The sequence below is a fragment of the Mus caroli genome, unplaced genomic scaffold (assembly GCF_978045245.1).
Source record: "Mus caroli unplaced genomic scaffold, Mus_caroli_1 scaffold_18, whole genome shotgun sequence".
NCBI lineage: Eukaryota > Metazoa > Chordata > Mammalia > Rodentia > Muridae > Mus > Mus caroli.
Window position 1 is genome coordinate 38,599,204 of NW_028227273.1, and position 25,468 is coordinate 38,624,671.

At 50.9% G+C, this 25,468-nt stretch overlaps 2 protein-coding genes across 3 annotated transcripts in view; both read left to right on the forward strand.

Moving 5' to 3' along the window:
* The window catches only part of Plin3 (perilipin 3), a 14,140-nt gene extending 629 nt beyond the window's left edge, over nucleotides 1-13,511 (forward strand). The window contains exons 1-8 of one of the 2 annotated variants that reach the window (XM_021149340.3): nucleotides 1,690-1,797; nucleotides 4,576-4,652; nucleotides 5,791-5,989; nucleotides 6,142-6,224; nucleotides 8,355-8,652; nucleotides 10,883-11,082; nucleotides 11,626-11,751; nucleotides 12,413-13,511. In XM_021149340.3, coding sequence (XP_021004999.1) covers nucleotides 4,593-4,652; nucleotides 5,791-5,989; nucleotides 6,142-6,224; nucleotides 8,355-8,652; nucleotides 10,883-11,082; nucleotides 11,626-11,751; nucleotides 12,413-12,754 — 1,308 coding nt within the window. In that variant the 5' untranslated portion in view covers nucleotides 1,690-1,797; nucleotides 4,576-4,592 and the 3' untranslated portion in view covers nucleotides 12,755-13,511. Of the gene's footprint in view, nucleotides 1-1,689; nucleotides 1,798-4,575; nucleotides 4,653-5,790; nucleotides 5,990-6,141; nucleotides 6,225-8,354; nucleotides 8,653-10,882; nucleotides 11,083-11,625; nucleotides 11,752-12,412 lie in introns of those variants that run through there. The other variant, XM_029471042.2, reaches the window with a different exon arrangement.
* A 2,367-nt stretch (nucleotides 13,512-15,878) lies between these two features.
* On the forward strand, nucleotides 15,879-23,017 carry Ticam1 (TIR domain containing adaptor molecule 1). Its single transcript, XM_021149337.2, has 2 exons — nucleotides 15,879-15,972; nucleotides 20,197-23,017. The coding sequence occupies exon 2, from the start codon at nucleotides 20,321-20,323 to the stop codon at nucleotides 22,574-22,576; it is 2,256 nt and encodes a 751-aa protein (XP_021004996.1). The 5' UTR covers nucleotides 15,879-15,972; nucleotides 20,197-20,320; the 3' UTR covers nucleotides 22,577-23,017.
* Nucleotides 23,018-25,468: the final 2,451 nt, after the last annotated feature.

Sequence of the window (25,468 nt, forward strand, 5' to 3'; positions counted from 1 at the left end):
GGGTGGGGGGGTGGGGGCAGAACCCAAGTTTTGTGTATACTGATTGAGTACTGTGCACTAGCCTCTAATTTCTCCTAAAATTAAAAGAATGCCTCTCCTCTCATTCCATCACTGAGAGACTGAGGCTGGGGGATGGCCTCAGTCAGTGAGACAATGTAAAAGTTCCTTAGAGGCCAGTGAAATGGATCAGTGAGAAAGGGAGGGAGTGGCTGCTTAATCCCCAGGCTCCACAAGCGTGGTGCAGAGAAATGACGTCCCGCGTGCTCTTTCCTGACCTACACACACACTAGTGGTAGAGTGCCCCCCTAAATAGGTGTAATATACATTTTAAATTTTCCTTCGACTCACACACCCCCAATATTGTTTTGTTTTTTAAGACAGTCACTGTGTAGCTCTGGTGGTCCACCCAGTATCCCTCTAGAGTCTTAATGCTATTCTGCTGGCTTGACTTCCCACTGGTCTCTGAATGCTACCAAGCTGAGAGGGTACAGACGATATCTCCGGGGCTGCCCTACATGACCTTTGTGTACAGCATGTGCCTAATAATTGTTGAATGCCTGTATACACAGCTAATGAGCCATGGGCCAGGCCCAAGGTTAATAAATAGGAAATGCTTTCTACGGCACCGATGGGCCTAGACACATCAGGGGCACAGAGAGGGAGAGGCGCCATTGTGGAAAGAGAGGAGAGGGGAGCCGTTGGGAGGGGGGGTCACAGAGAGAAGGTCGCTGTAGGGGACACAGAGTGGAGGGGCTCAGTAAGGGAAGGAACGCAGCGGCGTTAGAGGCACAGAGGGAAGGGGCACCGTTGGGGGACATGGCGGGGAGGGGCGCGGTCGCGAGCAGGGCGCCACCTGGTGGCAACATGCCCCATCCCGCCACTGCCCCTGTGAAGGCGGCATTGTTCACTGGAGGCAGGAAGATAAAGAACTCAGCCTGAGTCAAGGCAGCTTAGAAAAAAAGGAGGGGCCGGGCGGAAGTCTGGAAAGATCTGAGGTAACTCAGTAAGGGTGGGTCCTCTCCAGGCCGGGCTCACATCCGTGCATGCGCAGTTGCAAACGCCCGTGCACATTTTCACAACTGCACACGTAGTCACACCCTCAACAAAAATACATTCACTTCTTTCTTAGCCCCTGCAGCCGTCTGAGGCTAACACTTGGCTTACAGACCAAGAGGAGAAAGAAGATTTAGGGATGAGAAAAAAAAAAAAAAAGTCCAGGAAGTATCTTCAGGAAAGGGTTGATCCAGGGGTCCAGGAGCAGAAAGCTGGATACTGCTCATGGCTGGCCATCTCAGGGCCTCAGTGTTCTCGTCCAGAGGACTTGGGACAACAAGAACCTCAATCTGGATGACAGCAACTTTTCCTTTAGGACCCAATCAGGACTGAGGTTCAGGGTGTGTAACCTCCTGGCATTGATTTCCCTGGGTCCGATGGGCTTCTAAAAATGTCACTCAATCATTCCTTGGATCTGGAAGCCTCTCTAAGGTCTCTGGAAACGTGGGAGGATTCAAGGACCCCAGAATGGCACTCCCCTCTCCCCTCCATCCAGGTTCAGGACTCCAAGTCTTTCTGGGACTCAACTAACGCAAGCAACCTGGGCTGGGTCGCTTTAGAAGGGTGGGCGGAACTACGCCATAGGGACCTCTGATTGGCCCTCTGTCCTGTCACTCCAAGGCCCCTCCCTCCACGGGGATGCTTGCTCTGTCCTGTCACTCCAAGGCCGCCCCGCCCCACCCGGTAGATCCAAGCTGGACTTGGTAGGGGAGGTTTCCTCGCTTGGACGACCTGAGGACTTTGGTGAGAGCTGGGGGGCAAGGGGCAGGATCAATCTTGAGGAGCCCTTAGAGAGGAGGGAGAAACGAGGCTTCCTGGGAGGACTCTGGTATCCCCAAATCCTTGCACGCTAGGAAACCCTACTTCTAGAGACTAACTTTTACCCAAGGAACCAACTTTTGCAGCGCTTCCAACTCTTGGCCTGGCCACCCTAGGACCTTAGCGTCCTCGTCAGTGACGGAATCCCTGAGCGTCCAAAAAGGTGGATTCCACTGTCCTGGGTTCCCAGAATTAGAGTTGTGTTCAAACGCGAGTCCGGTGTGTCCTGGGCTGCGGCTCCTCCCTCTTCCCCGTGATTCTGAGTCTCCTGTCCCCAAGAACAAACAACCCCGCAGGCACAGTCACAAATAGCTTCACCTGCCATGCACTAACTAGCCCCAGGCCCTGGATCCTACATAAAGCCAGGCCTGTTCCACAGGAAGCTGTGACCCCAGCCGAGCCTGGTGCCTCCCTCTCTTGGAATCTCTCAAATTCAGTGTTTGTTTCTGTCTTGTTAATTGTTTTTGGAAATGGCCCTATGCTAAACTTAGGGTGGCTTGGAATTTGCCTCCACCAAAAATGCTGGGATGACAGCATTGTCACCAAACCGGGCAGAAAGGCTCCCTTAACCACTTCTAAGCCTTGGCTACTTGCTGGTTTTTTGACCCTGGGGGCTTTTCTGGCTTTCTCTGCAGAGAAAGTAATCTTGTGGGCGGAGTGTGTGGGGGAGGGTCAGTTTCAGGCAGCTGGAGCCGGGTGTAGAAAGATTAGCAGCCACAAGTGCTCAAAAAGAGCAAAAAGCCGTTGCTTTTCTCCAGCGGCCACCGTTGCTTAGGACGGGGAGCTCCAGGGGTGTCTGACTCCTCAGGGATCTGTCAGGCTTTGCCACCCACCTTACCGATGACCAGAAGGCATGACCAGCATCGCCTGACTCCCGTGTTGGGAAATCTTTATCACAAACCTAACTGCTGCGGTTTGCCAGACTAGTTTATTGAGCACCCACTGTGGTTTAGCTGCCGATTTGAGCATCCTGCAGACAATGCCAAGCAATCTCATAAAGCCCAGGCTGGCCTAGAATTCACACACCGGGTAGTGGAAGGTGCCCTTGATTTCTAACCTTCCTCAAGTGCTGGGGTGACAGGCAGGTGCCATCACACTTGGTGTTTGTTGTTCTGGGACATCTGGAAGGCCCAGCCCCAGTTTTTAACTGGTTTTTAAACAAGTGATATCACCTACCTGTCCTAAAATTCAGACACCAGGCTTCTACCTCCGTCTGAACTCTGTCCTTAGCCCATTAAGCTTCCTGATCTTCTAACATCTATGTAAAGACAAGCAGACTCCAGCGGCTGTGATGATTCAGTAGTTAAGAGCACTTCCTGCTCCAGCAAAGGACCCAGGTTCAGTTCTTGGCTCCAGCTTCAGGCTCCTTATGTAACCTAACTCCAGCTGCAGGGGTTTGACTCTCCTCAACTCTGTGGCCACTGCATGTACATAAGCAAAACTGAAATGTAGCTCTTTATAAGATTTATTAGATTTGTTTATTTTTGCTTTATGTTTTGGTGTGACTGGGTCTCACTCTGTAGACCAGGCTGGCCTGGGACTCGCAGAGACCCTCCTGCTCCTACTCCCAAATGCTGGGATTAAAGGCGCACACCGTCACCCCTGGCTTAATTTATTTTGAGTTGTGTGTATGCCCGTGTGGGTGTGGTGCCTGTAGAGATCACGTGTCCTTGAGCTTGAGTTACAGGTAGTTGTGATCCCCATGCTACGGGTGCTGGGAATCAAACTCAGATCCTCTGAGAGAGCAGTACATGCTTTGTGCCTCCTGAGCTGTCTTCCTCACTCCCAAAATACTCTTTAAGGAGAGAGAAAGAGAATCTTGGGGGCTGGTGAGATGGCTCAGCAGGTAAGAGCACCCGACTGCTCTTCCGAAGGTCCAGAGTTCAAATCCCAGCAACCACATGGTGGCTCACAACCATCCATAACAAGATCTGACTCCCTCTTCTGGTATGTCTGAAGACAGCTACAGTGTACTTACATAGAATAAATAAATAAATCTTTAAAAAAAAAAAAAAAAGAGAATCTTGTCTGTTTCAGACATTTGCCTCTGAATTTCTTGGCTTGTGAGAGGTCTCCGTCTTAACTTGAACACACAGGGACTTAGTTTTTGTTTCTAAGTCCCCTTCTGCTGGGACTATTGTCATGTTGAGACCCACAAATGGGCACAGCTGTGGGAACAGTGTCAACTGTCTGGTCACATGGAAGAAGGCTGTGAGGAAACAGTACCCTTGAGAGAGGTGTAGGACCTGACCTTAATGAATGGCAGAAGTGAGCTTTAGAGGGACATGTCTGCTGAATGGATGTGGCCTAGGACCCTGTCACAACCACCCAGAGTTAGGGGTTCTAAAGGCATAATAAGGAATGGAGCCCCTGCCTAGAATCCCCCCTACCCCATTAGGGGCTGAGGGGTGTGGCTAGGGGTGGATTCCTATCTAGAATCCCCCAGTAAGGGGGCTGGGGTGTGGCCAGAGGTGCAGCTTTGTTGAGTGTGTCTGAGGAACTGGGTTGGCTCTCCTCCAGCACCACAGGGTCAGTCAGTGGTTGGGGCGGAGCTAGGGTGAGCTAGGCCCCACCTTGGACCTTGCTGACGGGGCTCTGAGAGGGCTGAAGGTTCACAGATCAATTGTGCTGCTTCCTGTGTTCCCGTCTTTCCCTGGAGAGAGGGGTAGGGCTGGTTGTCACTTGACTGTCTTCTGCCCACAGCAACTGCTGCTGAGACCATGTCTAGCAATGGTACAGATGCGCCTGCTCAAGCTGCTATGGAGGAACCTGTTGTGCAGGTGAGGGGCCTGAGCTTCAGGGAGCCCTGGGCTCCTGAGTTCTGTGACAGCCTGCTGGGGTCTGGAAGGGGCTAGCCAGGAAGGGAGTTAGGAGGTCTTCCTCCCTCCTTTCTTCTTTCCTCTCTCCTTTTTTTTTTTTTTTTTTTTTTGTTTTTTTCGAGACAGGGTTTCTCTGTATAGTCCTGGCTGTCCTGGAACTCACTTTGTAGACCAGGCTGGCCTCGAACTCAGAAATCCGCCTGCCTCTGCCTCCCGAGTGCTGGGATTAAAGGCGTGCGCCACCACACCCGGCTTCCTCTCTCTTCTTTTTCTTTTTTCTTTTTTTTTTTTAATTTTGAGACAAAGTCTTGGTATGTAGTCTAGGCTAGTATGGAACTCACAGAGATCCCCTATGTCTGTTCTCTGAATGCTGGAGTTTAAACCCCTAGATCCAGCCCTTCATTTTTTCTTTGCTTTCAATACAGGGTCTCATGTAGCCCAGGCTAGCCTCAGACCCACTAGGTGGCTGAGGATGGCTTTGAACCCCTGATCCTCTAGCCTATACCTCCTGAGTGCTGGAATGAGTGCTCACGTGTACTTTCTCTATCATTCTCTTTCTCTCCCCTTCATCTCTCTGTCTCTCTCTCTCCCCTGTCTCTCTGAGACAGTGCCATTTAGCTCAGGCTGAATTCCAATTCATTGTGTAGCCCAGGGCATCAAAGTCATTCTAGAACCCTTGAGGTCCCAGCCTGTGCTGGATGACGTCATGTGCTGTTTTCCTTGGTTTCTAGGGTTGGGAATGGAACCAAGGGCCTCTTATGTGGTTGGCTAGTGCTTTAACAAAAATGCAGTTCTTTAGACAAGCATGATGTAGCTGCAGAGGTAGGCAAATCTCTGTGAGTTCCAGGCCAGCGTGGTCTACACAGTGAGACCCATTCTCAAAAATACAGGAGGAAACCAAAAAATGGGATTTCTCAGTCACTGCACTTCCTGACACCTCGCTGGGTGGTCAACCCCGTGCTGGAACCTTCAGTTCCTGCTTTGTGCAATTGTTGGTCCCAGGAGTGGTGTAGCCCAGCTGATCTATTCCCCCCCCCCCAAAATGAGAGCATACTGGTAGCCATTCTGAGCTTCTCTCCTGGTCCCCCACCCTCCACAGCCCAGCGTGGTGGACCGTGTTGCCGGCCTGCCTCTCATCAGTTCCACATGTGGGATGGTGAGCGCCGCCTACACCTCCACCAAGGAGAACTACCCCCACGTCAGGACTGTGTGCGACATGGCTGAGAAAGGCGTCAAGACCCTCACCACGGCCGCTGTCAGCACGGCACAGCCCATCCTGTCCAAGCTGGAGCCCCAGAGTGAGTTGAGGACCCCAAGGTGTGGAGGGAGAATGCCCCTCATCTGGAAGGAATCACCCCCACTTCTGATCTCCAATTCCCCAAAACCAGTCCTGGATGGCTCTCCCCACCTTTGAGGGCATTTACCGCGAATGTGTGTTTTCTCTCCACAGTTGCGACGGCCAGTGAGTATGCACACCGAGGGCTGGACAGACTGCAGGAAAGCCTGCCCATCCTCCAGCAGCCGACTGAGAAGGTCAGTGCTAAGTCAGTTGATCCCATCTTGAGGCCGTGTCTGGACCTGCCAAGTCCTGCTGCATGCACAGCACAGGGCACATGTGACAGTTCTCACCGTCCGTCCTCACCTGTACTGGGCAAGAAGGTCTTTAAGGTTGGCCACATTCAGTCAAAATACTCTCAGGATCCCACCGAACCCAGAGCAAAAGGCCCACTGGGTCTGGCCCCTCAACCACTATGCACAGTTTAGATTGTGGCCCACACCCTTAGAAACGGCCTTTGGAAGGGAACCTAAACCCAAGAAGACGGAATGTAGAGACAACAGATGCATATGTGGGATTCAGTCCCATGACTTTTACATGCGCTGTTCCAGAAACCCAGCTCTCTGATCTGTAGAACCTCCATTAACCAAACCCAGTGAATAACTGGACAGCCAGTAGGGTATTTTCTTGACAGGGTCTTACTGAAATAGCCCAGGTGGCTTGAATGCTGACCACGCCCCAGCCTCCCATTGGGGGCTCCACCCCTGACCACACCCCCAGTTCCTGACTGAGGAATTCTAGGCAGAATTCCAATTCTGGTCATACCTAGTTCCTCACTGGGGACTCTGTACAGGAACTCCACCCCTGACCATGCCCCCAGCCTCTCTCTGAGGGATTCTAGGCAGGGGTTCCACCTAGACCCCATCCTATCTGGTCTCTGAATCAAAGGCTGGGTGGCTACTTTGCTATGGGAGCACACTTTCTTTTCATCTTCTTTTTTTTTTTTTTTTTTTTTTGGTTTTTCGAGACAGGGTTTCTCTGTGCAGCCCTGGCTGTCCTGGAGCTCACTCTGTAGACCAGGCTGGCCTCGAACTCAGAAATCCGCCTGCCTCTGCCTCCCGAGTGCTGGAATTAAAGGTGTGTGCCACCACGCCTGGCTCTTTTCATCTTCTTGTGGGCTAGGCCCCTACCCTATACTCCTGTATACCATGCCCAGGAAAAGTTTCAATGCCTGGACAAGAGGACATTCTGGGTTTGATGGCATCTGGATGACCTGAGGTCTGAGGCAACTGGAGGCCTCCCAGCAGCTCTTTCCCTCTCCCAACACAGACCTGCTTTAAAGTGTCTTCACAGTGGTACTCACATTATAGAAGTTCAGGGTCAGGTTCTCTAGACTCGTGAGGTAGATCTCTGGGCCTGGGATTTGGGAAGGTCTCTTTACCCAAGCCACATGGGACCAGGGTGTGGCCACCATGGCATTTGAACCTGGGCTATTACATAGACTACAGCTACATAGTGAGTTTAGGTTTGGAGCTAGCCTGGGATGGGATACATAAGCCCCTATGTCAAGAATAACTAGGGCCAAGATAGCTCAGTGAGTAAAGGTGACTGCAGGCAAGCCTGAGGACCAGAGCTCAATCCCCAGGACCCACAAAGCAGGAGAAAATCGACTCCCACAAGTTGTCCTCTGAACTTCACACATGTGCTGTGGCACATAAGAAACTTAAATTATGCCGGGCGTGGTGGTGCACGCCTTTAATCCCAGCACTCGGGAGGCAGAGGCAGGCGGATTTCTGAGTTCGAGGCCAGCCTGGTCTACAAAGTGAGTGCCAGGACAGCCAGGGCTACACAGAGAAACCCTGTCTCGAAAAACCAAAAAAAAAAAAAAAAAAAAAAAAAAAAGAAACTTAAATTATTTACTTAATTACCTAATTAATCAATTAGAGGCTGGCGAAATGGTTCAGTGGTCAAGGCTGTTTGCTCTTCTTCCATAGGACCTGAGTTCTGTTCCCATCACCCACTTTAGGTAGCTCACTGCCTGTAACTCCAGCTGGCCTCTGAGGGCAACCTGCGCACAGAACATACACCTATATAGTTGTATAAACTTAAACAAAATGTCTTTTTAAAATTTTTTAGCTAACTGGGTAGGACACAGACTTATCCAGGAACACCTTTAAAATAAAAACCAAAAACACAGACAGGTTGAGTGATGGCTGTCCTGGAACTTGCTATGTAGTCCATGCTGCTATGCAGTGCTGGGATTAAAGGCATACACCATAATCTTAGCTATGGAGTCTTCTTACCCACACAAGGCTAGGATGACCCCCATGGTATGTCTGAGTTGGGTATCCTGGTGTGGAAGGATGCCGATTTGTCCCCTCCTGCAGGTTTTGGCGGATACTAAGGAACTGGTGTCATCTACAGTGTCTGGGGCTCAAGAAATAGTGTCCAGCTCGGTGTCTAGTGCGAAGGAAACGGTGGCCACCCGGGTCACAGGAGCCGTGGATGTGACCCTCGGGGCTGTGCAGAACAGCGTGGACAAGACCAAGTCAGCAATGACCAGCGGTGTCCAGTCAGTCATGGGCTCACGTGTGGGACAGATGGTGATTAGCGGAGTGGACAGAGTGCTTGTGAAATCAGAGGCCTGGGCAGACAATCGCCTGCCCCTGACAGATGCGGAGCTAGGTGAGTATCCTTACTCTGGGCCCTCTGGCCTCCAGCCTGGCTCACCTCCTGCCTCAGTGCGTATGCTTGGTATTCCCCACAGCTGTCCCTGAGAGGGCTCCCTCCTCTGCCCACAGCCCTCCAAGTCCTTTGGTGGAATCTTTCCATCCACCTCATAGGTCCTAGAGATCAAAATTCAGTCAGGCTTTGCAAATGAGTACCTTTAGCTGCCTAGCCACCTCTCAAGTGCTGGTGTAGACCACCATGCCAACTTCTACTATAGAGGTCTCTATTCCTCATGGTTGGCCGTGAACATGCAGCTCTACAGCTTCAGTGTGGCAAAACACCCACTCCCAGCCTGCAGTGACTCTCTGCGGGGAAAGAGCTGGCTGCTGTACCTCTGCAGCTCCCCCACAGATGGCAGGAAATGCTACCGGCCTGGGAGAGGGTGGGGTGTACAGTGAGAAAGTAGGAAGGTGCTCCAAAAGTCGGGGGGGGGCATGTATAAAGAGGAACCAAGGCTCTGTGGGGGTGGCTCTCATCTGAGCAGCCTTGGTTTTAACCACTGCCCTCCCAGAGGCATCCCTGGCTGTCCTATAGGACTCAGGTAGCTTCTCGATAGAGAATAACAGAGCCATGTGGGAGGGACCTAGCTTTGAAACCCAAGCAAGGTGGCCTGTGCCTGTCATCCCAGGAAGGAAGGGACGAGGCGAGAAGATGAGAAGTTCTAGGCCAACCTAGGCTAACCTAGGCTACATAGGACCTTGTCTCACAACACAATCAAGCTTCAGGCTGGGGCTATGGTTCAGTGGGTAAAGTGGTCACTTAGCACACACCAGGTCCTGGGTTCCGTCCCCAGCACAGCAGCCAGGTGTGGTATGTACCAGTCACCTGGCACTCACGAGGTGGATGCAGGGGGAGGGGAAGTTGGAGGCTAGCCCCCCCTTCCCATTTCAGTTCAGGCCAGTTGAGCTGCCTGCCTGTTCCTCCCGGTGTCCTGCCAACTCTCTGTCCATGGATTGCTGTCTTTGCCTTGGCTTGGAGCACAAAGCCCCTTTCACTCTCCCAGATGTGGTCCCAGCTTCCAGGAGAACAGCCACACACAGCTGGCCCAAAAATGTACCATAGAGAAATGAGAAGGGGGGGATTTTTTTCTTTTCCTTCAAAATACAGAATTTTACCAGGCACGATGGCACACACCTTTAATCCCAGTATCAGGAGACAGAGGCAGGCTGATGTCTATGAGTTTGAATCCAACCTAGGTTATACAGTGAGACCCTGTTTCAAAAACCAAACCAAACAAAAAGTCCTAGGATTTGATTTTTTTGTCTTTGAACGTCTCAGTGACCTCTCAACTGAACGTGGTGCAGAGGCCACAGCTGTGTCTGTGTGTCCCAGCCAGTCTGACCCCTGCTTTTTTTTTTGGTTTTTTTTTTTTTGGTTTTTCGAGAGGGTTTCTCTGTATAGCCCTGGCTGTCCTGGAACTCACTCTGTAGACCAGGCTGGCCTCAAACTCAGAAATTCGCCTGCCTCTGAGACCCCTGCTTTTTGAAACAGCGCATCAGTGACCTAGGAGGACTCTGATGTGGCTAGGCTGTCTGGTGGCTCTAGGAGTTTATCCTCCAGTCTCCACCACTTGCTGCTTTTCAATACACACACACACACACACACACACACACACACAAATATATATATTGGTTTCTCTGTGTTAGCCTGGCTGTCCTGGAACTCATTTTGTAGACCAGGCTGGCCTCGAACTCAGAAATCCACCTGCCTCTGCCTCCCAAGTGCTGGGATTAAAGGCGTGAGCCACCACTGCCCGGCCGCTTTTCAATATTTTAAAATCTATTTCATTTTAATGATATGAGGTATGTATGCTTGTGCTAGGTACACACGGGGCAGCCAGAGCACAACTTCTGGTAGTTGGTTCTCTCCTACCATGGGATCCACGGGTTGAACTTGGGCCATGAAGCTTGGCAGCAAGTACCTTGGTCTGCTCAGCCATTTTGCCGGCCCATCTTTGTTTTCTAGTTCTGTAGTCCCGAGGATGAACCAGCTTCCAGATAGCTGCTCTACTACTGAGCCACACCATCAGCCCTCTTTTTTGCATTTTTTTCCGCGACAGGGTCTCCAGGAGCTTGGGTTGCCAGAGACTTGCAATCCTGCCACCTTGCCTCAGCTTCTTAACTGCCTGGCGAGTGGTGTGGTGTGGCGTGGGTAGTGTGAGCACTCTCTCCCTCTGTCCCTGCAGCTCTGATTGCCACACCCCCGGAGGACTCGGACATGGCCTCACTGCAGCAGCAGCGACAGGAGCAGAACTACTTTGTCCGGTTGGGCTCGCTCTCTGAGAGGCTGCGCAATCACGCCTATGAACACTCCCTCGGCAAGCTGCAGAATGCCAGGCAGAGCGCGCAGGAGACACTGCAGCAGCTCACACGTGTGCTCGGCCTGGTGAGCCTCCCCCTCCTGTGGGTATGGCCGTGGCTGGGGCCTCCTTCCTGCAGCTCAGCTCTTGACTGAGCTGAGATCTCACCCAGTGGCAGGTGGGCTGGGCTGGTTCCCCTGGGCTGGCTTCCTCCACACCTTAGTGTATCAGTCAGCTCAGGCTGTGTAACAAAGTTCCAGAGTTTGTGAGGCCTTTTTCTCTACCCGGCTAGATAGGGGTGCTGGTCGCTGCTGGGTCACAAGGCCAGCAAGAGCAGCTAAAGCACATGCATAGCATTCCAGCTTATTCATGTGAAGTTGATGCGGTTGGCGGTGGAGCAGGGTCTAACCTCAGCACTGCCCAAGGAGAAAAATAAAAGCGTGTGTCTCCTTGGTGTATGCCTCTCATTCAGGCAGAGGCCAGCCTGGTCTACATAGTGAATTCCAGGCTAGCCAGAAAAGAAAAAAACAATGAAAATGAAGAGCCCCTCATCCCTGCCGTGTCCCACGTGGAACGCAGAGTCTGGGACATGCTCTCCCTCTGATAGGGCCCCTTTCTCTGTGCTGTAGATGGAATCCGTGAAACAGGGTGTGGACCAGAGGCTGGGGGAGGGGCAGGAGAAGCTGCACCAGATGTGGCTCAGCTGGAACCAGAAGACCCCACAGGATGCTGAAAAGGACCCAGCTAAGCCAGAGGTACCTGCTGCCCTCCCCCCCCACCCCCGTCCCCATATGAGTGTTCATGCCCTGTTCATCATAACTCATGCTTCCTGTCCCCAGGGCAACCACAGAAACCATGACAGAATTCTATTTTGTTTTGGCTTTGGTTTTTAATTTTTATTAGTATTACTAGGGTAAGGTGGTGGTTTGGGCTTGGCTTTTTTTTTTTTTTTTTTGGTTTTTTGAGACAGGGTTTCTCTGTATAGCCCTGGCTGTCCTGGAACTCACTCTGTAGACCAGGCTGGCCTCAAACTCAGAAATCCGCCTGCCTCTGTCTCCCAAGTTGGCTTGGCTTTAAGATAACAGCTGTGAGCCCGGCGCCACATCTGGCCTCCTAGTGCCCACATTGTGGTTTGATTCGGGGTTTATAATTTTTTGATTTTGGTTTTTTTTGTTTGTTTGTTTTTAACTTTTGCTCTTTGGCTTTTGATTTCCCTGCCCAGCCCCAATGGCTTTCATCTCTGATAAGTCTAGATTCCAGGCATCTTCCAGTGTCTCTGTAAACCTTAACTATTCTGAAAAGGTTATAGGAGTCTGTCTCCTAGTTTCAAACTCAGGGAGCCAAATTCTTGTCCTCCAAGCTAGGCTCTGCACCCTACTGGCCCTCAACACCCTCACCCCATTCTCCCCCTTCCAGCAGGTGGAGGCCCGGGCACTCAGCATGTTCAGGGACATCACCCAGCAGCTGCAGAGCATGTGTGTGGCCCTGGGGGCCAGCATCCAGGGCTTGCCCAGCCATGTCAAGGAGCAGGTCCAGCAGGCCCGCAGCCAGGTGAACGACCTTCAGGCCACCTTCTCCGGCATCCACTCCTTCCAGGACCTCTCAGCCGGCGTTCTTGCCCAAACTCGGGAGCGCATAGCCAGAGCCCGGGAGGCCCTCGACAACACTGTGGAGTACGTGGCCCAGAACACTCCAGCCATGTGGCTGGTGGGCCCCTTTGCTCCTGGAATCACAGAGAAAACCCCTGAAGAGAAGTAGGGAGAAGGATCAGGGCCAGCATCTATCTGGCTTGGCTACTTTTCCCAACAGTCCTATTGCACAACAGGTCCTCCCCTACTCTGAGTCTGAACGATACATGTGTTTAACCTATTCCCTTTTTCTAGAATGTTCCAGGGGTAAAAAGATCCAGAACATTCTAGAAAAAAAATGGTTTTTTCCTAAAAAAAAAAAAAAAAAATGAGGGTAATGAATAGTGATAGCACAAGTCTGTCATCCTGTGTCAGCACTATGGTATAGAGGCAGGAAGGTCACAGGTTCAAAGTTCAGCTGCCACATTGCAAATTCAGTGATAGCCTAAGCTACATTAAGACCTTGTCTTGAAGTAAAAAAAGGCATAGTTATTTTTCACTCCGGGTTTCTTTCCTACATCATGGCCCACAATAGCAAGAGCGATTCTTGTTTGTTTGTTGTTTTGTTTTTTTCCAAGACAGGGTTTCTCTGTATAGCCCTGGCTGTCCTGGAACTCATTTTGTAGACCAGGCTGGCCTCGAACTCAGAAATCCGCCTGCCTCTGCCTCCCGAGTGCTGGGATTAAAGGCGTGTGCCACCACGCCCGGCTAGCAAGAGCTTTTCTAACAGACCCTGATACCTGGCCCAAGAACCCAGCAACTGTGACAGGATAGACAGCTGGGATGTTGCAGTTGTTTCAGATGAGAAAGTGAGGGCTGAGTACACTGTTCCTCAAGTCCTGGGGCTCAGTCTTGCCTTAATAAATTTTACATGCATCAGAGGCCAAGTGGATGGTGTATATGTGTGTTGCCTTCCTAGGAGCTGAGCTGCCCTGACATCCCTAGAGACCTTCTTCCTTCTGTCTCTACTTTATGCACAGTGCAAGTCTTCCCATTTCGAATGTTGGAAGTGACCACTTGTGACCCTGTGGGGACAGCAGGAAGGATCTGCTGCCTACTTTCCCTCCGTCTCTGTGATGTATGGAGAAGGGTCAGTGTGACAAGTTGAACCTGCTAAATATGCCCACAGTCTTTTCCCCTTGATCTCAAGGTCATCCCTACTCAGAAGGTGGGGACAAGAGGATCTGGAGTTCAGGGTCATCCCTGACTACCTAGTAAGTTTGAAACTAACCTGGGCTACTTTGAGACCATGTTTCAAAACAGCAAAACTCGGGGCAGGAGAGCTGCCTGCTGCTGTGGTAAAGTGCTTGGAGTTGTTTGGTTTGCGGTGGAAACTGAGAAAACTCACTTCAGAGACAGAAGCTTAAAAAAATAAAAGCTTTATTTTCTGCACTGGCAGAGAGGTGGCCAGTTGGGGATCTGAACCCTGATGAGAGACTGCATGACCTTTTTATAGGATGGGAACACAAAGCGAAGGGGACCTGGGTACTGACCAATCATATTTTGACACAAAGGGTTAAACAAGGATGTTAACACTGGTGGATAGGCCTTATCTGGGTCACCTGGTTTCAGGGTCCTTGAATCAGCTTTTACAGCCTGGTCCCCTCCTGGACTCTGACCTGGAATCTAGAGTGATAAACGAACAAAGGAGTGGGTGAGCCGCAGCAGTCAGTTAAATCAAGGCAGGGACACACGTGTGTGCTTTAGTTTGGATGACTGGAGAAGAGCATCTTCCTTCTTTACATCCTTCACTGGCTAACGGACAAACATGAAAGATCTAAGAAGCAGGAGAGGAGTTGTATTCTGGGGCCTGAGAACATGAACTCAGTCTTGACCATGCCAGCAAGATAGAACTTGTTTCTGAGATGGCTGGACTCAGGAAATTGTCTCCTAAAGATGTGACCAAGAGCAAACACTTGCCGGGCGTGGTGGCGCACGCCTTTAATCCCAGCACTCGGGAGGCAGAGGCAGGCGGATTTCTGAGTTCGAGGCCAGCCTGGTCTACAAAGTGAGTGCCAGGACAGCCAGGGCTATACAGAGAAACCCTGTCTCTAAAAACCTAAAAAAAAAAAAAAAAAAAAAAAAGAGCAAACACTTAATGTCAACCTCCAACTTCCACAAATACGTGTGCATATGTAAGCATGAAAATGGAGAAGTCCCTCTGCTACCTGCCTTGGGGAGATGAGTGTGCAGAGTCTGGGAGAGGTTGAGTTCAGTGACATGAGGCAGATACTCCTGCCTAGACTCCCCAGCAAGAAGGTGGGGGTGGCTCATTTGTGCACCTCATCTTCCAGTCCTAGTCCTCTGGGAACTGCTGCTTTTCTGTTTTCACAATTTAGTTTTATCAGTTTTAAAACATGCCATAGGGCTGGAGAGATGGCTCAGTGGTTAAGAACACTGGCTGCTGCTCTTCCAGAGGTCCTGAGTTCAACCCCTAGCAACCACATCCATCAGATGTGGCTCACAACCGACTGTAATGAGATCTGATGCCCTCTTCTGGTGTATCTGAAGAGAGAGAGAGAGAGTGTACTACTCATACGTAAAATAAATAAATAAATCTTTAAAATATGCCTGTAATCTCACCATCTAGCTGAGCTAGGAGGATAGCCCCAAGTCCCAGTGCATACACAGACCGTTTCTCAAAAGTAAATACCCAGAAATCTCCGACAAATTTTTGTGCTGTGTCTCTGTGACGGCTCAGCAAGTAATGGTACTTGCGGTTCTTTGACCTACATTCATACACATGCCTGCATGCACATACATACACACACACCAAGTAAAATCAAGTAAAGAATTAAAATTATTTACAACCTAACAGTTGTATAAAACCTTGTGGCCTCCAGCACTTCTGTTTACTTATCTTGTATTAACTTATTTTTGAGATGGAGGTCTCACTGTGTGGGTCAGGCTTCCTTGGAACGCTGAGCAATCTCTCTGCTTTAGTTTTCTGTGTGATGCTGGACTGACGAGTGTGAGTCACCAGGTTCCCTGTACACTTAGCCACATGGTGCTTTGCGATTCCCCAGAATATGTCACTAGCTGAGCTCTTTGGCCAACAGCTTAACTTTCTCTGTGGGCGGAGGGTTCCTTTTTCTTTTCCCCCAGCTCTGGCCTCACAAAGTACAAGCCCTGCCTAGTTCCACGTGGCGCCGGGACACTGGGCGGGAGGGCAGGGCTTGGCTCAGATAGATAAGATTACATGCTGACTTCATCTTCCCACCCCACCCCCCCAGACCCGGAAGGGAGGAAGGGGCGGAACCGAACGCTCCCTCCTCCTCTTCTCTCTCCTCCTCCTCCAGCAGCCACCAGGGACCCGGAGATCTACCAGCTCAGGACCCCTACAGCCAGGTAGGATGAAGGCAGAGGGGACAGACAGGACGGCGGGCACAGGGTCGGGAATAGATGCTGGGCCGGCCACCTGCAGGCTGTCAGGTTCCTCAAACTCTTTCCCATGGATACTCAGATCCGCAATCTAACTCCTAACTCCCAACCCAGCCCTGTGACCCTCGGTGCTCGCTCAGTCCCTAGTTACACTCCCCCCACCCCCATGCGTAGATCTTCTAAGTCCCAGGTCTCCTCCAGCTCCAACAGCGAATCCTCAACCCTCTCCACCCTCAATCCCTCCCCTTGTCGCTATTTCCTGATCAGATCTGCTTTCTCTACCTCAATGCTCCCTGTCAAAATTCCTGCCCCAGACTAACACAGACACCATCTACTACCTGTGGGGACTGGCCTGCTGCACCTTCTGCAGTCAACTATTTCCGGCCCTGGCCCTTGGATACATGCAAGGTCACCCTAGCAGTACAAAGTCCCTGAATTCCAGAGCTGACAGTCGGCAGAGACTGGAGGAGGGCCCCCCTGTGCCAGAGACTGTAAGTTCTGCCAGGGAGGGAAGGCCAGGGAAGAAAGAAAGAGGCCTATTTACTCCATCCACTCACCATCCACCCATCATGGTTTCTGCTGTTCTGGGGATATCACACAGAGTCTCTTAGGCATGCTGGATGTTTTTTGTTTTTGTTTTATTTTTCTTCAAGACAGGGTTTCTCTGTGTAGCCCTGGCTGTCCTGGAACTCACTCTGTAGACCAGGCTGGCCTTGAACTTGAAATCCACCTGCCTCTGCCTCCCAAGTGCTAGGATTAAAGGCCTGAGCCACCATTGCCTGACTGGCATAGTGGATGAGTGCTTTACCCACTGAGCACACCTCCTCCCTCTTCCTAACTCTCCCCTCCCCCTCCTACTCCCCTTCCCCTTCTCTCCTCCTTTCTCTCTCTCTCTCTCTCCTTACTCTCCCCTTTCCTCTTCCCTCTCACTTAAAAATAATTACCTTTATTTTTGTGTCATTTGTATCTTTTTTTTTTTTTTTTCAAGACAGGGTTTCTCTGTATAGCCCTGGCTGTCCTGGAACTCACTTTGTAGACCAGGCTAGACTCGAACTCAGAAATCCACCTGCCTCCACCTCCCAAGTGCTGGGATTAAAGGCGTGCGTTACCACGCCCAGCTGTGTTATTTGTATCTTAAGACAGGGTGTATCACTATGCTGACCAGGCTGGCCTGGAACTTACCTAAACTGAGCCTGATCTCTTGGGTTCAAGAAATCCTCCTGTTGTTGGGCAGTGGTTGTACACACCTTTGATCCCTGCACTCAGGAGGCAGAAGAGGGTGGATCTCTGAGTTTTTTTTTTTAAGATTTATTTATTATATATAAGTACACTATAGCTGTCTTCAGACATTCCAGAAAAGAGAGTCAGATCTTGTTATAGATGGTTGTGAGTCACCATATGGTTGCTGGGATTTGAACTCACGACCTTCGGAAGAGCAAGCAGTGCTCTTATCAGCTGAGCCATCTCACCAGCCTGGAGTTTGAGGCCAGCCTGGTCTACAGAGCGAGGTTCAGGACAACCTGGGCTACACAGAGAAACCCTGTCTTGAAAAACCAACCAAAGGAAGAAAGAAAGAAAGAAAGAAAGAAAGAAAGAAAGAAAGAAAGAAAGAAAGAAAGAAAGAAAGAAAGAAGTCCTTCTGTCTCAGCTTTTCAGGTATAGCTTGGACAAGAGGAAGCTGCTGCCCGTACATGGTGGAGGCAGGAGGATCAGAAGTGTAAGGTTATGCTGGGCTACATAGTGCAAGGCCCAATCCTGTCTTAGCGACAAAAAAACAAGCAAATAAAACACAACTACCGTGTGTTCTGTTCTGTTTTGTCTATTCACTGCTCAATTATGTCAATAAACATTTCTCTCTCCTGTCTGTGTCTCTTTCTCTCCTCTCTCTGCTGCTATCCTCTTTCCTGGCTGGGAGCTGAATGCAGGGCCTCATGTATGACAGTCAACTGCCTCTCCAGACCTCAGCGTGCACTTATTAGGTACTGGCTGTGTACTAGGCACTGTCCTGTTCCCATTGTTCTCACTAGGTAGCCCTGGGAACTCACTCTGTAGACCAGGGAGGCCTCAACTCTGAGATCCTTCTGCCTCTGCCTGCTAAGTGCTGGGATTAATGGCGTGCGCTACCAGGACCGTCAGTTTATTTTTATTTCATTTTGCTCTTCCACCACATGGGTCTCAGGAACTGAACTCAGAGCTTCAGACATGGAAATCTCTCAAGCACCCTTATTCACCCAGCCATCTTGTCGACCCTCGTGGAGCAGTTATCGTGCATCTACTGTGTGTTAGGCGCTCTAGATACAGGAACTATAGACAGTTGTATCAGAGCCCTGCCCCTGCGGAGTCCCCAGATTGGTCAGGTAGGACATTGTGGCTATTAAGGAAACTTTAGTGTGAGGTTGTAAGGAGTTGAGAGATGACTCCAGCAGGTGTGTTGAGAGAGTTGCCCACTGGGGAGGCCAGTGGGCTACTGCACTGAGGTTTTGTTCCCAGATGGTTGCTGTTGCTGCCTGAGGGACAGCCGTGCAAAGGTCCTGAGGTAGGACAGTGCGTTTCAGTCACAGCGCAGTAAGGTCAGAGAGAAGAGAGGGACAAACGATGCTGTATCCTCTGACTGGTGCCCCCTCACCCCACAGTTTGTCCTCTCCACAACACACAAAGGGGTCCCATGAACATAGATGAAAGTTTCCTCCCTGTGACCTGCCCACAGCTTTCCTGGGCTCCCACCTCCCTGCAGCCCACCAGCCCTGGCTGCCCTGGCCATTCCTGCCCTGCCTCCCTCTGCTCCGGCCTCCTCACTACTGCAGCTTGCCAGGATCCTCCTGCTGTACGTGGGGACGAGCCCTGTGTCCCAGGGGCCTTTGCACTGAGTGCTCTCCAGAAGAACTCAACTTCAGGGGCGATCAACTCCGTGATGCCCTCCCTGAGGCATCCTTCGCCCCAGGTTCCGTCTCAGGCTCATTTCCTCCAGGGCACTTTTATTTCTTGAAATGACCTTACGCGGTTGTTCTCATTTCCTGTTGCTCTGACAGAGGTCAGCAGCATCTCCTGCCGAAGTGGCCAGACACAGTAGGTGTGGGAGAACTGGTCAGACTATGAGGGGACTGCACAAGTGTGGGGTGAGAAGGCTGGACATGAGTATGGAAGTAGAGTATCTTAGAAATGGGTAGAGTTTTGGTGTGGTGGGGAAGTCAGGACTGGGACTTGGTTGCTTGGACTGTGTGTGTCCTCTGCTCCAGGGCCTTTGTATGAGCTGCACCCTTCACTCAGGCTTCTCCATTTTTGTGTCCCTGGGATCTATAAACACAAGCCTTAGTCCTTGGAGTTCTTGACCCTTTCCGGCTTAGTTCTGCAGCAGCGCTGACCCGCTGCAAACATTACCCATTTTTCTCTGGCCCAGGGTTATATTTTTCTGTTTCTTTTGTCTCCCCTGTCACTGCCTCTGCCTGCATTGCCAAACCTGATTGCCCCCATTTCCCAGCAGCCACAGAGAGGGTGGTCACCCTCTCTCTCAGCTCTCTCTCTCATTCCTGGTCTGCCATCAGCTGTTACCACTCCTACCTGTGACTGTTGCTCTGCCAATGGTTGTAAGGCCCTTCCCTCTGCCTACCTGGCTCTCGTGACCTTGGCACTGAGCCCGGCCCACCTCTGCTGCTCAAAATCAGGTCTTTGAAGGCTTTAGGTCATCTGTGTGCAAAGTCTGTGGGTTAGCTGACTGACCTGTCCACTTCTGGTCTAGCCCAGGGTCCTCCGCCTTGGGCATTTTCTCTGGGGCACTGTAGGACCTCCAGCTGCTAGATGCTTCCCTGCCTGAGCCGAGCAGGCAGTGACTCCCCATTCCAGCCTGCCTATGGAGGCAGGAGAGGTGCCAGGGTCCCCAGGATTGACAGATGCTCTGCGATCTTCTCAGCTGTGAACAGGGAGCTGGGAATAAGTGACTGTCCACCTGAGGGTATGCCAGTTTATGCCGCATCCACTCACCCACTCATTAAGAGCAGTCACTCATCACCACACCTTGTAGATGCAGCGCTGGGCATGGAACCTGGCATTCCATGAGTGCTCAGCCAACAGCACTCTACCTCATGGACCTAGCCCTCTTCCTGATTTGGCTGGCCTGCCTCTGCCTCCGAGGGTTGGGGTTGAATGGGTGCAGCATCTTGTCTGGAAAGTCATGATGAACTCCTACTCCTGCAGGTCTGTGCTGCCGCCCTCCAGCATCTTTGCAGCAGGGGACGAGGCTGTGTGGGAGGCTGTTGGTTCGGAACATGTCTCCATCCACCCCACCCTCTGTGGCTCCAGGCTTCATCCTCCCCAATCCATGGATAACCCAGGGCCTTCTCTCCATGGTGCCTTTGGCATTCTAGGTGCCTTGGAAAGGGACAGGCTGACCAGCCTGAAACACAAGCTGGGGAGTCTGCGTTCAGGCAGCCAGGAGTCAAAGCTTCTCCATGCTATGGTACTCCTGGCTCTGGGCCAGGACACGGAGGCCAGGGTCTCTCTGGAGTCCTTGAAGATGAACACAGTAGCCCAGCTGGTAGCCCACCAGTGGGCAGACATGGAGAGCACAGAGGGCCCTGAGGAGCCTCCAGACTTGTCCTGGACGGTGGCTCGCCTGTACCACCTGCTGGCTGAGGAGAACCTGTGTCCGGGCTCCACAAGGGACATCGCTTACCAGGTGGCCCTTCGTGACCTTGCCTCCCAGGGTGACCACCAGCTGGGCCAACTCCAGAATGAGGCCTGGGATCGGTGCAGTTCAGACATCAAGGGGGACCCCAGTGGTTTCCAGCCACTCCATTCTCATCAGGGTTCCCTGCAGCCACCTTCAGCATCCCCTGCAGTGACCAGAAGCCAGCCTTGTCCCATTGACACACCAGACTGGAGTTGGGGACATACGTTACACTCCACCAACAGCACTGCCTCACTGGCCAGCCACCTAGAGATCAGCCAGTCACCCACTCTTGCCTTTCTCTCTTCACACCATGGAACCCATGGGCCCAGCAAGCTATGTAACACACCGCTGGACACTCAGGAGCCTCAGCTTGTCCCTGAAGGCTGCCAAGATCCAGAGGAGATCAGCTGGCCTCCATCAGTGGAGACCAGTGTCTCCTCAGGGTTACCACACGAAATTAGCGTCCCAGAGGTGTCTCCAGAAGAGGCTTCGCCCATCCTCCCTGACACCCTGGCTGCTCCAGACACAAGTGTCCACTGTCCCATTGAGTGCACAGAGTCTCTGTCTACAAACTCCAGGTCTCCCCTGACGTCCACTACAGAAAGTGTTGGAAAGCAGTGGCCTATCACAAGTCAGAGGTCACCTCAAGTTCCTGTAGGAGATGATTCTCTGCAGAACACAACGTCATCCAGCCCTCCTGCCCAGCCACCATCCCTCCAAGCCTCCCCTATGCTGCCTCCTTCCCCTCAGTCCTCTGCTTCCTCCCCGAGCAGCTACCCTGCTCCTCCAACCTCCACATCCCCTATTCTGGACCACTCAGAAACATCTGATCAGAAATTCTATAACTTTGTGGTCATCCATGCCAGGGCTGATGAACAGGTGGCCCTACGTATTCGGGAGAAGCTGGAGACCCTCGGGGTACCTGACGGGGCCACCTTCTGTGAGGAATTTCAGGTGCCCGGGCGTGGTGAGCTGCACTGTCTCCAAGATGCCATTGATCACTCAGGGTTCATGATCCTGCTCCTGACTGCTAGCTTTGATTGCCGCCTGAGCCTACATCAAGTCAACCATGCTCTCATGAACAGCCTCACACAGTCTGGGAGGCAGGACTGTGTGATCCCCCTCCTCCCACTTGAGTGTTCCCAGGCCCAGCTCAGCCCAGATACAACCAGACTGCTCCACAGCATTGTGTGGCTAGATGAACACTCCCCAATCTTTGCCAGAAAGGTGGCAAACACCTTCAAGACACAGAAGCTCCAGGCACAGCGGCTACGTTGGAAGAAAGAGCAGGAGGCCAGAACCCTCAAGGAGCAGAGCATACAGCTGGAGGCGGAGCGGCAAAACGTGGCGGCCATATCTGATGCCTACACAGCCTATGTCCATAGCTACAGGGCCTGGCAAGCAGAGATAAACAGACTTGGGGTGGCTTTTGGGAAGAATTTGTCACTGGGGACCCCAACACCCAGCTGGCCTGGATGTCCACAGCCAACACCTTCTCATCCTCAGGGTGGTACTCCAGTTTCCCCCTATTCCCCACAGCCTCCATCCTTCCCTCAGCCTCCATACTTCCTTCAGCCTCCATCCTTCCCTCAGCCTCCATCCTTCCCTCAGCCTCCATGCTTCCCTCAGCCTCCATCCTTCCCACAGCCTCCATCCTTCCCACTGCCTCCAGTCTCTTCTCCACAGTCCCAATCCTTTCCATCAGCCTCCTCCCCAGCCCCACAGACTCCAGGACCTCAGCCTCTCATTATTCACCATGCCCAGATGGTTCAGGTGGGTGTCAACAACCACATGTGGGGCCACACAGGGGCCCAGTCATCTGATGACAAGAGTGAGTGTTTGGAGAATCCCTGCATGGGCCCTCTGACTGACCAGGGCGGACCCCTTCTTGAGACTCCAGAGTGACCAGGTTGGACCCCACCTAGATTGCTAGAGTGACAAGATTGGACTTCACCTGGGTCTTTAAAGTGATAGTGGAGGAAGGGAACCTCGCCTGGGTCCCCAGAGTAGCCAGAGGACTTAGCCTGGGCTCCCACAGTGGCTCTTAGTTGGACCCAGCTTGAGACCCCAGAGGTAGGGAAGACCACACCTGTAAATCAAATCAGGCCTGGGAAACATGCAGAAACCCCATTTGAACAGACTCTGTGGGACGCCAATCTGCATCCTCTATGTGGACAGAGGACGATGGGGCCAGAGGCACCTCTGAGGTGCCCTCAGTGTAGCCTCCTAAACTTCATTCACTGTGACACATGCTGTTCATAGGGTCTCTCTGGGGAGGATGTGGTCCCGGGGCACATAGGGAGGGTCCTGTTTTTATAATAAAGTTATTGACAGCTGAGTCATAAACCAGCGTCATCACACTCTATCGTCCTCAGGGAACAAGCAGGACACGACAACTCTGCCATGACTGGAATAGAAAAGGAGGTCTGCTGACCCAGTCCTTGAGAGGCAGGAAACGGAAATTATGTAAATATACTCATCCCATTGGTCAGTTCAGGCTACAGCGCTTTCTTTTGCAAGGAACTCTAGGAAATGTAGTCTTTGGGGGTGGGGACCGGCAGCCATACCTCAGGAAGTCTTTTTTTTCTTTGTTTGTTTGTTTGTTCATTTTTTCGAGACAGGGTTTCTCTGTGTAGCTCTGGCTGAGGAAGTCTTTTAATGTCAGGACAGGGGGAGAATAAGAAATGGGGGAGTTGCTGCCAGTTTTGACTGCTTTGTGCATTTACTTATGTAGTACACACATTCCAGGGCATGTGTGGAGGTCAGAAGACAATTTGTGACTGTTGGTCCTCTTCCTTCATGCTGATTCCCCTCTCCAAGACATGCTAGACCTTATACATTTTTTTTTTCTTTTCACAATTATTCTAGCAGATTTTGCTACAACAGGGCATGAGCGTGTGGTGAAGTTAAGCCAAGGCTGTGTGACTTTGCATATTCTACTCTCAATTTATTTATTGGGTTTATTCTTTTTAAAAAAAAAAAAACATTCACTATTTTTTTATGGGTATGTGTGTGAGGCTGTGTGAGTTTATGTGCACCTAGTAAGTACAGTGTCAGTTCCCCTGGAGCTGGAGTTACAGGTTCTTGTGATGTGGGTGCTGGGATCAGAAGAGCATATGTGCTGCTTTTAAAAAAGGTGTGTGTGGGGGCCGGGCGTGGTGGCGCACGCCTTTAATCCCAGCACTTGGGAGGCAGAGGCAGGTGGATTTCTGAGTTCGAGGCCAGCCTGGTCTACAAAGTGAGTTCCAGGACAGCCAGGGCTATACAGAGAAACCCTGTCTCGAAAAAACCAAAAAAAAAAAAAAAAAAAAAAAAAAAAGTGTGTGTGTGTGTTTATGTATGTATGCATATCAGAAGAGGGCATCAGATCCCATGTAAGTACTGTTATAGAGCAGTGGTTTTCAACCTGAGTCCTGACCTCTCTGGGGGTCGGCTAACCTTTTCACGGGATCACCTCTCAGATACTGGGTTTCTGCCAATGGACAGCAGTAGTCTCTGCAGGTTTTCCTTGCGGGAAGCAAAATTATTCCTGGATGGAAACCGTATAACCAGATCTTAGATATCTTCAACAACTTGGACTCTGATATCCTTCTGATTCGCACAGTGGTTCCCAACCTGTGGGTCAAGACTATTTTGGGGTATTTGTGTGTCATATATTAGATATCTTGCATATCAGTTATATTTTCACTACAATTCATAACAGAAGCAGCTATGAAGTAGCAACAATAATTTTATGGCTGCGGGGTCACCACAACATGAGGGACTGTATTAAAGGCCCCAGCACTAGGAAGATGAAAACCACTGCTCTAGACAGTTATGTTTGCTGGGAACTGAACTCTGTGCTGTTAAGCACTGAGCCATCGACCCAGCTCCCTATGCATTCATTTTAAAATTTCATTTATTTGGATTTTCTTTGAGACAAATGTCTCTACATAGTCCTGGATGAGCAGGGTCATGGTCGCACACACCTTTAATTCCAGCACCTAGGAGGAAGAGACAACCTGGTCCAGGATAGCCAGGGCTAAGAAAATAAATCCTGGGCTGGTGAGATGGCTCAGTGGGTAAGAGCACCCGACTGCTCTTCCAAAGGTCCGAAGTTCAAATCCCAGCAACCACTTGGTGGCTCACAACCACCCATAATGAGATCTGATGCCCTCTTCTGGTGCGTCTGAAGACAGCTACAGTGTACTTACATATAATAAATAAATAAAATAAATCTAAAAAAAAAAAAAAAAGAAATCCTATAAGAAAGAAAGAAAGAAAGAAAGAAAGAAAGAAAGAAAGAAAGGAAGGAAGGAAGGAAGGAAGGAAGGAAGGAAATAGAGAGAGAGAAAGAAAGAAGAAAAAAGAAAAAGGAAGAAAGGAAGGAAAAGGAGAGGAGAGGAAAGAAGGGAAAGGAGAAGGAAAAAAAGAAAAGAAAACAATGGGCTAGAGAGATGGCTCAGAGGTTAAGAGCACTGACTGCTCTTCTGAAGGTCCTCAGTTCAAATCCCAGCAACCACATGGTGGCTCACAGCCATCAGTAATGAGATCTGTCACTCTCTTCTGGAGTGTCTGAAGACAGCTACAGTGTACTTACATATAATAGAATAAATGAATCTTTAAAAAAGAAAAGAAAGAAGAAAGAGAGAAATAGTTTTTTTGTTTGTTTGTGTTTTTGCTTTTGTTTTTTCGAGACAGGGTTTCCCTGTGTAGTCCTTGCTTTCCTGGAACTCACATCGTAGACCAGGCTGGCCTCGAACTCAGAAATCTGCCTGCCTCTGCCTCCCAAGTACTGGGATTAAAGGCATGCGCCAC